The 12,454-nt window shown below is 36.9% G+C and overlaps 1 protein-coding gene across 2 annotated transcripts in view; it reads left to right on the top strand.

Annotated features, from left to right (window-relative positions):
* VPS35 (VPS35 retromer complex component) overlaps positions 1-10,062 on the top strand; it is a 41,724-nt gene extending 31,662 nt beyond the window's left edge. For both annotated transcript variants that reach the window (XM_022555169.3, XM_022555170.3), the window contains 9 exons: positions 71-167; positions 274-422; positions 1,867-2,074; positions 2,487-2,642; positions 4,514-4,636; positions 6,670-6,849; positions 7,357-7,596; positions 8,311-8,454; positions 9,094-10,062. In XM_022555169.3, the coding sequence (XP_022410877.2) occupies positions 71-167; positions 274-422; positions 1,867-2,074; positions 2,487-2,642; positions 4,514-4,636; positions 6,670-6,849; positions 7,357-7,596; positions 8,311-8,454; positions 9,094-9,273 (1,477 nt within the window). In that variant the 3' untranslated portion in view covers positions 9,274-10,062. The remainder of the gene's footprint in view (positions 1-70; positions 168-273; positions 423-1,866; positions 2,075-2,486; positions 2,643-4,513; positions 4,637-6,669; positions 6,850-7,356; positions 7,597-8,310; positions 8,455-9,093) is intronic.
* Positions 10,063-12,454: the final 2,392 nt, after the last annotated feature.

The following is a 12,454-nucleotide window of genomic DNA, read 5'->3' as shown; positions in this document are numbered from 1 at the left end:
AAAATGTCATCCATGATCCCACTACCCAGATCCCTATATCCTTTTAAATAAAGATTATTTTCTTTTTTAGATTAGCTTTATTTGCTCACCGTGAAGATGGACCTGGAATTCCAACAGATATTAAACTTTTTGACATATTTTCACAGCAGGTGGCTACAGTAATACAGGTTTGTATGGCTTTGTTCCTAAGTTCTCAAAACTTTCAAACTTCTCAGGTGGTAGTTCCTCTTCTAATTGTTTAAAATAAATTCCATGGTTTTCTGAACATTCCAGTCGAGACAAGACATGCCTTCGGAGGACGTTGTATCTTTACAAGTCTCTCTCATTAATCTCGCTATGAAGTGTTATCCTGATCGTGTGGACTATGTTGATAAAGTTCTAGAAACAACAGTGGAGATATTTAATAAGCTCAACCTTGAACAGTAAGTCAAAGTTAAACATTTTTGTAAAAACCTTTGTAAAGCACTTTTTTGTCCCAGATTTATTTTTCTTTTGCAATTCCTTTTTGAAATGTTAGCGTTCATCTTGTTTTAAGTATTTGTTAGATCGACATGCTCGGTACTAATCAGGGCAGAAAGTGGCAACCAACTGCTTGGCTGTGTACATTGATCAAGTAGTGGCACTCATAGACCATAGCAGTCTTCAGGGACCAGTGTCTCCAATTCAGACCCCTTTGTATATATGGGTGAGTTAGTTTTTAAACTGGTAAGGAAACTATTTATATCAAGCAGTATTTCCATGAGAAGTGGTTTCCTACAGATGAGCAAGATGTGAAAAAATTAGGGAGGCATGTATGTATTTAAGGTGTGGAAATTAATTGGTTTAAATTTTTCTCTATTTTGAGCTTTGATTTTGATACCATCAAGGATAATATAATATTCTGTTGTCTACTTGCATCTTCTTCAACTATGCTGTCCTGGACCTGTTGCATCCTCTAGTGGCCACTGTGGGCAGTTCTGATCCCTTTATGTTTTCCCAGCAGTCCTCTTACTGTCCCATCCTTCACTGCTTCTGAACATGTGGTCAATTTAGGACCCTCCTTGCCCTATACCCCTCCTTGCCCAATCTAGGCCCCTCCTTGCCCCTCCTTGCCCTATATATATAGGCCCCTATATATACACTCACGTAATCTTTCCGCTTTCCATCTCTCCTCCAGTGGTTTAGTTAACATCTGGAAGATTTCTTTTTCTTTTACCTCTTTTTATTCCTCCTTTTTCTTTTTGTCACTCCCATTTTTTGTGAACTCAAAAACATTCCAGATCTTGAATAAGTGATGTATCTATATCTTCCCCCACTAAGTGAGTTTTAAAGTAAAATTAGACAAAATAAAAAATTAGAAATCCCAACCTCTAAAGGTCTTATAAATGCCTGGATATTCTTCAGCCCCCACGGAATGTTCCTAATTTCATCCTGCTTTTCCTTAGTCATCAACATCTGATGCAGAAGAAATAATTTATGTATTTTTCTATTTTGTTGAATTGCTATTTTTGCATGGCTTTGTCACCCTGAATGTACCGTACTTATTGGCTGCCCTAGAAACCTAACTACCACTTAAAATACTTCCCTTAGAAATACCACATTCTAGACAGGCATTTTAACTCCAGGTATACAACCTGTTTATGAATTGGAGACTAGCATAACTTATTGTATCAATAGGACATTAATAGATGAATAAATGTGTTTAGAAAGACACCTGATAAACCTCTCTTGGAAGTCATTGGGGTGTTTTGGGGTGGTGTGATTCACTTGACCCATTTCCTTTAATATTATAAATGAAAAATTTCACATTTTTGTGAATCAAGTGCTGTTTGTGTATATAAGAAGTTAATTTCATTCACTAAAGGGCTGCTGTTTCTGTTTTTGCAGTATTGCTACCAGTAGTGCAGTTTCAAAGGAGCTCACCAGACTTTTGAAGATACCTGTTGACACTTACAACAATATTTTAACAGTCTTGAAATTAAAACATTTTCACCCACTCTTTGAGTACTTTGACTATGAGTCCAGAAAAAGCATGAGTTGTTATGTGCTTAGTAATGTTCTGGATTATAACACAGAAATTGTCTCTCAAGACCAGGTAAGAGAATACCCACATGCTTTATTAGAAAAACAGAGACAATGTAGTTATGGTTTTAGACCTTGAGACAAACACATGAGAGGGGCGGGGAGGGTAATTTACTACTAAAAAAAGTTACAAGTAGCTTATTCATTATATAAATGAGATAATTGGGGATGTATAAAGAAGAAATTATAAAATAACTATAATCCCACCAGGAAGAGAGGTCCATTGATTAACTATTGATTAACATTTGGTGCGTCTCTTTCTAAATGTTTATATGTGTACCAACATGCATATACTTTCATACAGAAGAAGGAATTATGTTGTTGATACTATTTCGTGACTACTTTACACAACTAGAAATGCTTTTGTCAGTGGCATTATATGCTGATTGTTTCACCCCAGTGGGTTTCTGTCTCCCATGATACAGGTGGATTCCATAATGAATTTGGTATCCACGTTGATTCAGGATCAGCCAGATCAACCTGTAGAAGACCCTGACCCAGAGGACTTTGCTGATGAGCAGAGCCTTGTGGGCAGATTCATTCATCTTCTACGGTCTGAGGACCCTGATCAGCAGTACTTGGTATGAGTTAACGCTTACTATACCCCTTCAACAACTTCTAATGAAGTCATGTGTAGATGTGTCTCAAATGGTCTAATCCAGCTTGTGGTATTAAAAGGTTTTGAAAGAATTGAAACTGAATAAGAGATTAACTGAACTTTATGATTAAATGCATAATTGTTTGTAAACTTCTGGAGCTTATGAAGAACAAGTTGGTTGCTGTCATTTCTTTTGAAGACTTAAGAATTGTAGAAAAACCTATCTTCCTTTAGTTGGGTGTCCTATAATCAGTCTCTGTTCATTTTCTTTTTGAACTGTGTGTTACTTGTAGAATTGTTCATTTGTTTTTCATAATAAACTTTTAAAGTATGAGTAAAATCCTTATATTCAACTGTGTATATGTTTCCAAGGTTTGCAAATAGAAGTTGTGTTTGCCACATGGAAAATGTGTGAAGACTTTAAAATTAAAATTGCCTTTTTCTTAACCCCCTTTTCCTGGAAAAAAACAATCAGATGAGATTCTCCCTTTCTTTGTCCTTAGTCCTCAATAAACCTTTGTGAAATGAATAAAACATGTTGCCTGAATAGGAGTATTGGTGACTGATACTGGACAACTTATGTTTATGAAAGGTAGCACATATGGCTGCCTAATTATCGTTTGGGCAAAGTAGTTTAACCATTGTTGGATGCATGAGGCTAAGTGTTAGTAATGAAGAACACCTTTATTTGAGGATGAGTCCTGACTTTCTTCCTGTGTTGACTTTGTCATAGTTGACACTCTCGTACTTCTTCATAGCCATTGTGAAAAAGAAGCTGATTTCTTTTGGTAGTGCGATAGTCTTCAACTTGGCTTAGTGTCAGATAATCTGTGCACTGTGTGTGATCTATACCTAGTGGCTGGCTCCATTGTTCAGATGTTTTAACTGATTCCCTTATGTTTCTGTGTCACATGGCCTATGTGTGTTTTCATTTTTTGTTGTATACCAAATGTAGTAGTTAGGAAGTATGCTTTCCACCTGTGGCCAGTTGGTTATGCCATGTACAGGAACACCTTTAAGGTGAGGATCATTAGCTGTGACTTCCCCAAGGGGGAATGCATTCTCTTCCTATCCATCTATGACTGTCAGAGAAATTTACAAAACCTGAGTATGTCACACACTGTGACACACATATTAAGTTATTTCATGAATTCTTGTGTTTTTTTTTCTGAAACAACCAGACACTTGTTTACTAATGGCTCTTTTTTAAAGTGTGTTACCATTTCCCTTGACTTAAATGGTCTTAATGTTTTTCTGAAGTAGGAGGTGTGATATACCAGCAATATGCATATTTTTTGTATCATAATAATAGCCAATATTTTGAGTACATGCCTTGTGTTAGTACTGGTAACACTTTACTTCTGTTACTTGATCTTCCCAGCAACCCTAAGAGAAATATACTGCCCCATTTTTCAAATGAAACTTACAGCTAAGAGAAGGTAAATATTAATGTGCCCAGGGTCACACAGATAGTAAGTGTTAGAATCTACTTTTAACTGTATCTGTCTTCAGAGCCTGTGCTCTTTATCAACACAGTATACTTCTCACATGTGTATATGAACATGTATTTATATCTGCCCCTGACTAGCTATGTAACTTTGGGCAAGTTATACAACCTCTCTGAACCTCAGTCTTCCCCATTTGTGAAATGGGTTTAGTATTTGTCTCTAGGGTGATTGTGATGACTCGGCAAGATAAGAAATGTAAAAGTATACCATGAAGTCTGGTATATCATATATATTCAAAAAATGGTAGCAATCATGATGATTAGAGCTCCCGTTTAATTTTATAAGTGATTAATTATAGTTTCTATAATTACAGAAAAGATTAATGGGTTTTGTTTGTTTTGGTCAGATTTTAAACACAGCACGAAAACATTTTGGAGCTGGTGGAAATCAGCGGATTCGCTTCACACTGCCACCTTTGGTATTTGCAGCTTACCAGCTGGCTTTTCGCTACAAAGAGAATTCTAAAGTGGTGGGTTTACTTTTAAGTATGTCACTAATTTTTTCCCTTTTTCCTCTGTGTATGTGTTTTAGTTTATCATTATAGAAAATTTCAAACATATACAAATAGGTAATGGTGTAATAAAATCCCAGTTTCAATAACTCTCAATTCATTACTCATCCTGTGTTATACTTAAGTATCACTATTGACAATAGTGATGTTGGTAGATAAGATTACATACTAGTTAAGGAATCACATAAAAAACACTTAGAAATGAAAGATTAAAACAGTTTAAATTTATGTTAGAAGTTTTTCCTGTGTCTAAAGATCACTTGTGAGACATCTATAAGTTTATTACAAAATGGCTCAGAATGCTTTAGTTTCTCAAGAACGATTTTATTTTCTTGGGAGTCTTTATGATGTACTAATTCTGAAGTGATATAATAATCTTATTCAGCGGTTGCAGTACATAACAAGTAAGATCTAATTCATGTTAGCTTTGCCTAATGAAAGGGCCCAGCATTGCATAATTGCTGCTCTCTAAAAGCCTGTAATTGAATAATTTTATGAGTTGTGTACATTTTTTAATGAGCTTAGTCCTTTTACAAACAGGATTATGGCTAAGTCTTCAGTGGTGTACTTTTGTAGAAAATATCCTAATCTGGGAGTTCCCTGGCCATCCAGTGGTTAGGACTCTGCTTTCACTGCCGAGGGCCCAGGTTGCATCCCTGATTGGGGAACTAAAATCCCACAAGCCTCACGGCGCAGCGAAAAAAAAAGACCCTAACCTAATGTACCTGAAAGTTGGACAGTCAGGTTTATATTAAGGAACAAACACCATAAACTTTATTTTCTAATAATGGAGAAACAAGGTATATTCAGTAGACTTACCAGTATGACATAGCATGCCTTTGGCCAGTTTTTATGAGGCCAGCCTCTCATAGTTCCTTTTTCCCAGTATTTTATGGATAGGTGTTTGTGAATGTAACAATAAAAAAAGCAACGAGCATTTACTTACTATGTGCCGTACACGGTGCCAAGGAGTATAAACTTGGATTATTGCATTTAGTCCTTGTAAAAGTCTGTGACTATTATCCTCTCTTAAAAGTGAAAAGAATCAATTGCATTAATAAGAAATTTGGATGGTCAAACATGGATAAAATATTTAACCTCACTACTAATTGTAACAGTGAACCTTTTTAGAAATCAAACTGGTAAGGAAAAAAGAAAAATAAGGTTCAGCAATGGCTGTGGTGTGATGAGAATTCATTCTCATCTAGTAATGGTGGGAATGTGAATTACTACAGTCTTTCTAGAAAACTCTGGCAGTGTGTAACTAGAGCCTTAAAAAACCCAGTATTTCCACTTCTAAATTTATACTAAAGAAAAAATTAGGGATTCAATAAAGCTTTGTGTTTACAGACCATTTGTTATATTACATTTATTTCCAAAAGGAAGTAGCTAAGTAAATTATGCTATATCCAGTTTGTGGAATATTTTCTAGTGATTAAAATGATTTTAAATAACTTTAGTATCATGAGGAAAATTATGACAAAATAAGTGAAAGAAAAGAAGTTGAATACATGCAGCATGAGCCCAATTTAATTCTTCAGTAAGTACTTTAAAGTAGAAAACCATACACAGAGGATCCCAGTTACATTATATTTGCATAGAAAAAAGAAAGGAAGACATTAACATTAGAATGTTATCAGTGATTATTGCTGGGTGGTAGATTTAGGGATGGTTTCAATTTTTAAAAAATTCTTTTGTGTATTTTCCTAATTTTGTCCAATTTGGGAGTATGTTGCTTTTTCTGATGGAAAAAAACAAATACCAAGTATATAAAAATTGCAAAGCCAGTGACTTCAAATGGATGTTTTGAGAAGACATCCTGCTTGATTTCCTTGTGTACTCCACAGATGAGACAGAAGATAGCAGGAAAACTGTGAACTCAATTTTAACACTTTTCCTGTTTGTTCTATAGACATTTTATATAAAATTAATATTCTTAAGCAAGTTAATCTTGAACTTAAAGTAATTTAAACTATTTTTTTTTGTTTTAGGATGACAAATGGGAAAAGAAATGCCAGAAGATTTTTTCATTTGCTCACCAGACTATCAGTGCTTTGATCAAAGCAGAGCTGGCAGAATTACCCTTAAGACTTTTTCTTCAGGGCGCTCTAGCTGCTGGAGAAATTGGTTTTGAAAATCATGAAACAGTAGCATATGAATTTATGTCCCAGGTGTGATCTGCTCTCTTTCTGGGATGTTTAATCCGTTTGCTCTGTTCAGTCACCTGTCTGTAGTTAATGGTGGTGGTGCACATGGATTTACTCTTCACTGAATTTATAACTACCGCTTTCTCACCATCTTGATGGGAAATACTATGCTTCTTAACACTATAGTTTTATTGACTGGTTTGGAGCAGGAAAATTGATCAGTTATTGGGTGCTAATGAGATTGAAGATTTTCCAGTGGGTCATGGTAAAAACTGTTTCATGGGGGAAAAAAATTCCTTTGTTATTCATTTTGGGAACCCTGGATTAAACAAAAGTTAAAACAAGTTTCTTTGTTGCAACTTGTCAGCATCTTTGTCTTGTGCCTCTCCAAGCGAGGGCGCTGCGTATTCTGATCTGAACCATATTCTGATCTGAATGACTCACAGGATGGGGCTTTGATGGGAAATACTTTGGAAAATGCTGTAGTAGATGGTTGGTCCCTAAAGGTCACTTCTGCTTTGTGTGTACCAGGCATTTTCTCTGTATGAAGATGAAATCAGTGATTCCAAAGCACAGCTGGCTGCCATCACCTTGATCATTGGTACTTTTGAGAGGATGAAGTGCTTCAGTGAAGAAAATCATGAACCCTTGAGGACTCAGTGTGCTCTTGCTGCATCCAAACTTCTGAAGAAGCCTGATCAGGGCCGAGCTGTGAGCACCTGTGCACATCTCTTCTGGTCTGGCAGAAACACAGACAAAAATGGGGAGGAGGTAAGGTGGGAGGTCATTCCTAACCAACAGTGTTAGAGGAGAGGGGATCATTGATAGGGAACGGCTGCTGGGGCCTTTTGCCTTGGAGGTGAAACATGTGCAGTGCTTGGAAACCTGACAAAGAATATTGCTTTTTTTTGTTAAAAGAAACGAAATGGACAGTAACATATAGAGTTACATCCTGTGGTGAAGCCTCCACTTTGAGGATTTTGTAACATAGCAAGTTTGTACCACTATCTTTAAAATATATACAAAATACATAAATATAAAACATTTAACATATAAATATATAAAACAAATAATATATTTGTTTTAAAATATAGCTTTGTGGGCTTCCCTGGTGGTGCAGTGGTTGAGAGTCCGCCTGCTGATGCAGGGGACATGCGTTCGTGCCCCGGTCCGGGAAGATCCCATATGCTGTGGAGCAGCTGGGCCCGTGAGCCATGGCCGCTGAGCCTGTGCATCCGGAGCCTGTGCTCCGCAACGGGAGAGGCCACAACAGTGGGAGGCCTGCGTACTGCAAAAAAAAAATAAAATAAAATAAAAAAAATAATAAAATATAGCTGTGTACTTTAAAAAATGAAGAGAATTTAAATTGGTTTTGTCCTTTTAAAATATGAAAGAGCCACTGTAGCGTGTTTATTTCTTTGTGTGAAATGGGACATTTGTGATTCATTAATCTCTTTAATACTCCCCTCACTCCCTTTATTCTAGCTTCACGGAGGCAAGAGGGTAATGGAATGCCTAAAGAAAGCTCTAAAAATAGCAAATCAGTGCATGGACCCCTCTTTACAAGTGCAACTTTTTATAGAAATTCTGAACAGATATATCTATTTTTATGAAAAGGAAAATGATGCGGTAAGTGAATAATAAATTGCTGTTAGTGAACTATTTTCCTTTCCTACTCTTAGATTTGATACATACAAAAGTTTATCATCCTGATACTTTTCTTTTTTGTTTACAAGGGTCAGAGTTTGGAGAATCTACCTAGTGGTCTCTTTCATTCTCCAAAATTCTTCTCTGCCTATATAGATGCATCTTACAGAAGAGCTTATTATGTGCAAGAAAATTCTTATCTCTTTTGTTTATGAATATTTTATAAAATAGTCACTCTCCGTTTAAAAAATAAAAAATAATTTACAAATGCTGAATAGTAGGCTGATTTGTCATCCCACAAAAGTGTAGAATAATTCCCAAATAAAGGATGGATCAATATTTGTAGGTTAAGTAAAATTTTACTTTTGTTCTTTTACTGGTTTATGATTTTCTGTATTTCCATTAAGTTTTTTTTTTTCGGTTGTTGTTTTGGATGAATGTCCAATAGTTGTTGCTCAAACCAGGAATCATGTTCTCATCTCTTTTTTTTTTTTTTTTCTTTGTTTTCATAATCTGGTAACTGCTGAGAGTAACACAAGCTCCTCAAAACATTTTTATTAAATTACGTTATTTTTTGTGTGTGTGTGGTACATGCTTGATGGTAACATTGTTCTTTTGTAGGTCACGATTCAGGTTTTGAATCAGCTTATCCAAAAGATTCGAGAAGACCTCCCAAATCTTGAGTCCAGTGAAGAAACAGAGCAGATTAACAAACATTTTCATAACACACTGGAGCATTTGCGCTTGAGGCGGGAATCACCGGAATCTGAGGGGCCAATTTACGAGGGTCTCATCCTTTAGAAAGGAGCCAGGCTCACCATCCTCCTTTCCATGTACATCGAGTAAGGGTTTTATTATACTAGGCTTCCCTTCCATAGATTGTGCCTTTCAGAAATGCTGAGGTAGGTTTCCCATTTCTTACCTGTGGTGTGTTTTACCCAGTACCTCCAGACACTCACCTTCAAGACCTTAATAAAATTATTCACTTCATAAGTGTTCAGGTCTGTCTGATCACCCTAAGTAGCATGATTGATCTGCTATTTTAAATTCCTGTGATCTGTTTAAAAAAAAACGAACAAAAAAAGCCAAAAAAACCCCACTTATCTCTGTGACTAATGAAGCTCTCCTTCCTTTTTTTCTGTTTTGTTTCATTGTTGAGTGTGTAATTTCCTTCATTACTTGGGAGTACTAACCAGAAAGTGTCTGTCTCTCTGTTCTGAGATTAATTTAGAGGAAAGGAATACTGTTTGTGAAATTCAGCTTGGGCTTCTCCTGAAATGCAAGATAAGGCCATGTGTAATATTTTCCCTAAAATTAGAGTATATTAATGCATGTTTGAGAATTTTAAAGCACCATGGTCTAAACCAGAAGCTATATTTTGCATATTTGGACTCAGCCATCCATTAAGAACTTAGGTTGTCCACTGGACATATTTATCAAAATAATTTTGTTCTAAATAGTATAAAATAGAAAATTTGTGATCTATATAATTTATGTATAACCTTCATTGTTGTAAATTTAGGGGGAAATGCATCATACAATTATGATTTTTTTTTTCACCAGTGAAACAATAAAAGTTGCTATTAACAATTTTGGACCTTCTTCCTTTCATACTACCTTAATTCATAAAAGGAACTAGTAGAATGTATATGGAGTTTATTGTGTATTCTCAACGTTCACAACACTCACTTGTTCAACTGTTCACTTGTTTTAAACACTTGTTGAGCAGGACACCATCTACTCTTTTAGTCATATTTACTCATTTGCTTTCTTCAGCCTTACTCTTCTTTCCTAGGAATGATACCTCCACATAAACTCCCAAAAGCCTCCCACCTATATTAGTTATCTATTGTGTGACAAATTATCCCAAAACTCAGTGTCTTAAAACAGACATTTATCTCACAGTTCTCTGGATCAGCAATTTGGGAGTTTAGCTGGGAATAAAGTGGATTGATAGGATAGTGTGTGCAAATTTGGTAAAATTACATAAGCTTGAGCCACAATGATTTTAAGCCTTAAATAGGATACATCCACAGGAGATGGGTGTTACAAAACGCTTTCTGTCAACTATTTTTACCTTCCTACACATCCCCCGGACCAATGATTTTCAAGCTTTATCAAACATACAAATCACATGAGGGTCTTGGTAAAGTGCAGATTCTGGAATTCACCAGGTCTGGGGTGGGGCCCAAGAGTGTATATTTTGAATAAACCCCCAGGTACCCGCCCCCCCCCACACAACATATTGCCAGTCCAGGGACCACACTTTGAATAACAATGCCCTAGATGGAAATTCCATAGACGTTTTTTTCTTAAATAAATTTTATTTATGGCTGTGTTGGATCTTCGCTGCTGCTCACGGGCCCTCCCTAGTTGCTGCGAGCGGGGGCCATTCCTCGCTGCGGTGTGCGGGCTTATTGCGGTGGCCTCTCTTGGTTGCAGAGCACAGGCTCCAGGCGCACAGGCCTAGTATTTGCGGCACTTGGGCTCAGTTGTGGCACACGAGCTTAGTTACTCCGCAGCATGTGGGAATCTTCCCGGACCAGGGATTGAACCTATGTGCCCTGCATTGGCAGACGGATTCCCAACCACTATGCTACCAGGGAAGTCCCCATAGACAACATTTTAACAGTACTTGGAATAACTTATTTCACTTGTTTCTTAGATGGTTCTCACGTTTCCTTGTGGCAAACACTAAGAAGGGGGTGACAGTGGCCTAGAGAAGTGTTTGTGACTGTCTATCCTTTGTGGAGTATAGGGGCTTAGGCAATCCAGTACAGGAGGCATTTCTGTCATGTGTACTATATGACAGTGGATCTTGGCTTTCCCAGGGCACAGCAATTTAATGAATGCTTTTTGGAAACTCAAGTGTTTGAGCAAGTCGGTACAGAATAGTTAGCTGAAATCAGCTACAGGAGCCAGAAGGACATCTCATAGAGTAGTGGACATCAATCCCATGACAGGCAGCTCAGAGGATCATGAGCAAAACGTAGGGGGCCCACGTGGGATCTTCCCGGACCAGGGATCAAACCCGTTTCCCCTGCATTGGCAGGCAGATTCTTAACCACTGTGCCACCAGGCAAGTCCTGGAATGTTATCTTTTAAGGAGTTATCTTGTTGATTCTAGGAGAATGTTGCTCTTTATGGTTGAGCAGGTATTTCTGCCAAGGGGGGAGGTTTGGTCAATGCATAATGCAGATACACAATGCGCAGTAGGAGGGAGTGAGGAGGCCAAAGGGCAGGAAAATATATGTAAATTTTTTCTCGTCTCGCTATAAGATATGAATTTTATTTCACAATACTCATGTCCTGATTTGCTTATTAATGAATGCTACAAACGTTTATTGTGCACTGATTATGTGTCAGATACTGAGCAATGCACTAGGAGTTAGTGATAAGAAAGCAAACATGTTTCTTGCCCTCATGGAGCTACTGTTTAAAAGGGAGAAAGGAATAACAGAGAAGTGTAAATTGTGATAAATCTTATATAGGAAAAATGCAGGAGACTATAAAGTCAGTATTACTTTGATATCAAAACCAGACAAAGGCATCACAAGAAAAGAAACCTACAGAAAATGTCTTATAAATATGGATGCAAAGATCCTCAACAAAATACTAGCAAATTGAATCCAGCAGTACATAACATGGATAACACCATGGCCAAGTGAGGTTTATCCCAGGGATGCAAGATTGGTTTAATATTTAAAAATGATTAATGTAATACACCACTTCAATAGAATAAAGGACAAAAGCCACATGATTATCTCAAGAGACATAGGAAAAGCATTTGATAAAGTTCAACACCCCTTCTTGATAAACACTCAGTAAAATAGGAATAGAAGGCAACTTCCTCAGCCTGATAAAGTCAGGAAAAATCCACAGGTAAGATTATACTTAATGGTAGAAGAATGGATGCTTTCTCCCTAAGATCAGGAACAAGACATAGATGTTAGCTCTTGCAATTTCTTCTCCTTTTTCATTT

The sequence above is a fragment of the Delphinapterus leucas genome, chromosome 20 (assembly GCF_059928025.1).
Source record: "Delphinapterus leucas isolate spDelLeu-1000000601 "Yukka" chromosome 20, BTC_Dleu_Yukka2, whole genome shotgun sequence".
NCBI lineage: Eukaryota > Metazoa > Chordata > Mammalia > Artiodactyla > Monodontidae > Delphinapterus > Delphinapterus leucas.
Note: the sequence above shows the minus strand (reverse complement) of the source record. Positions and strands in the feature narration are given on the sequence as shown.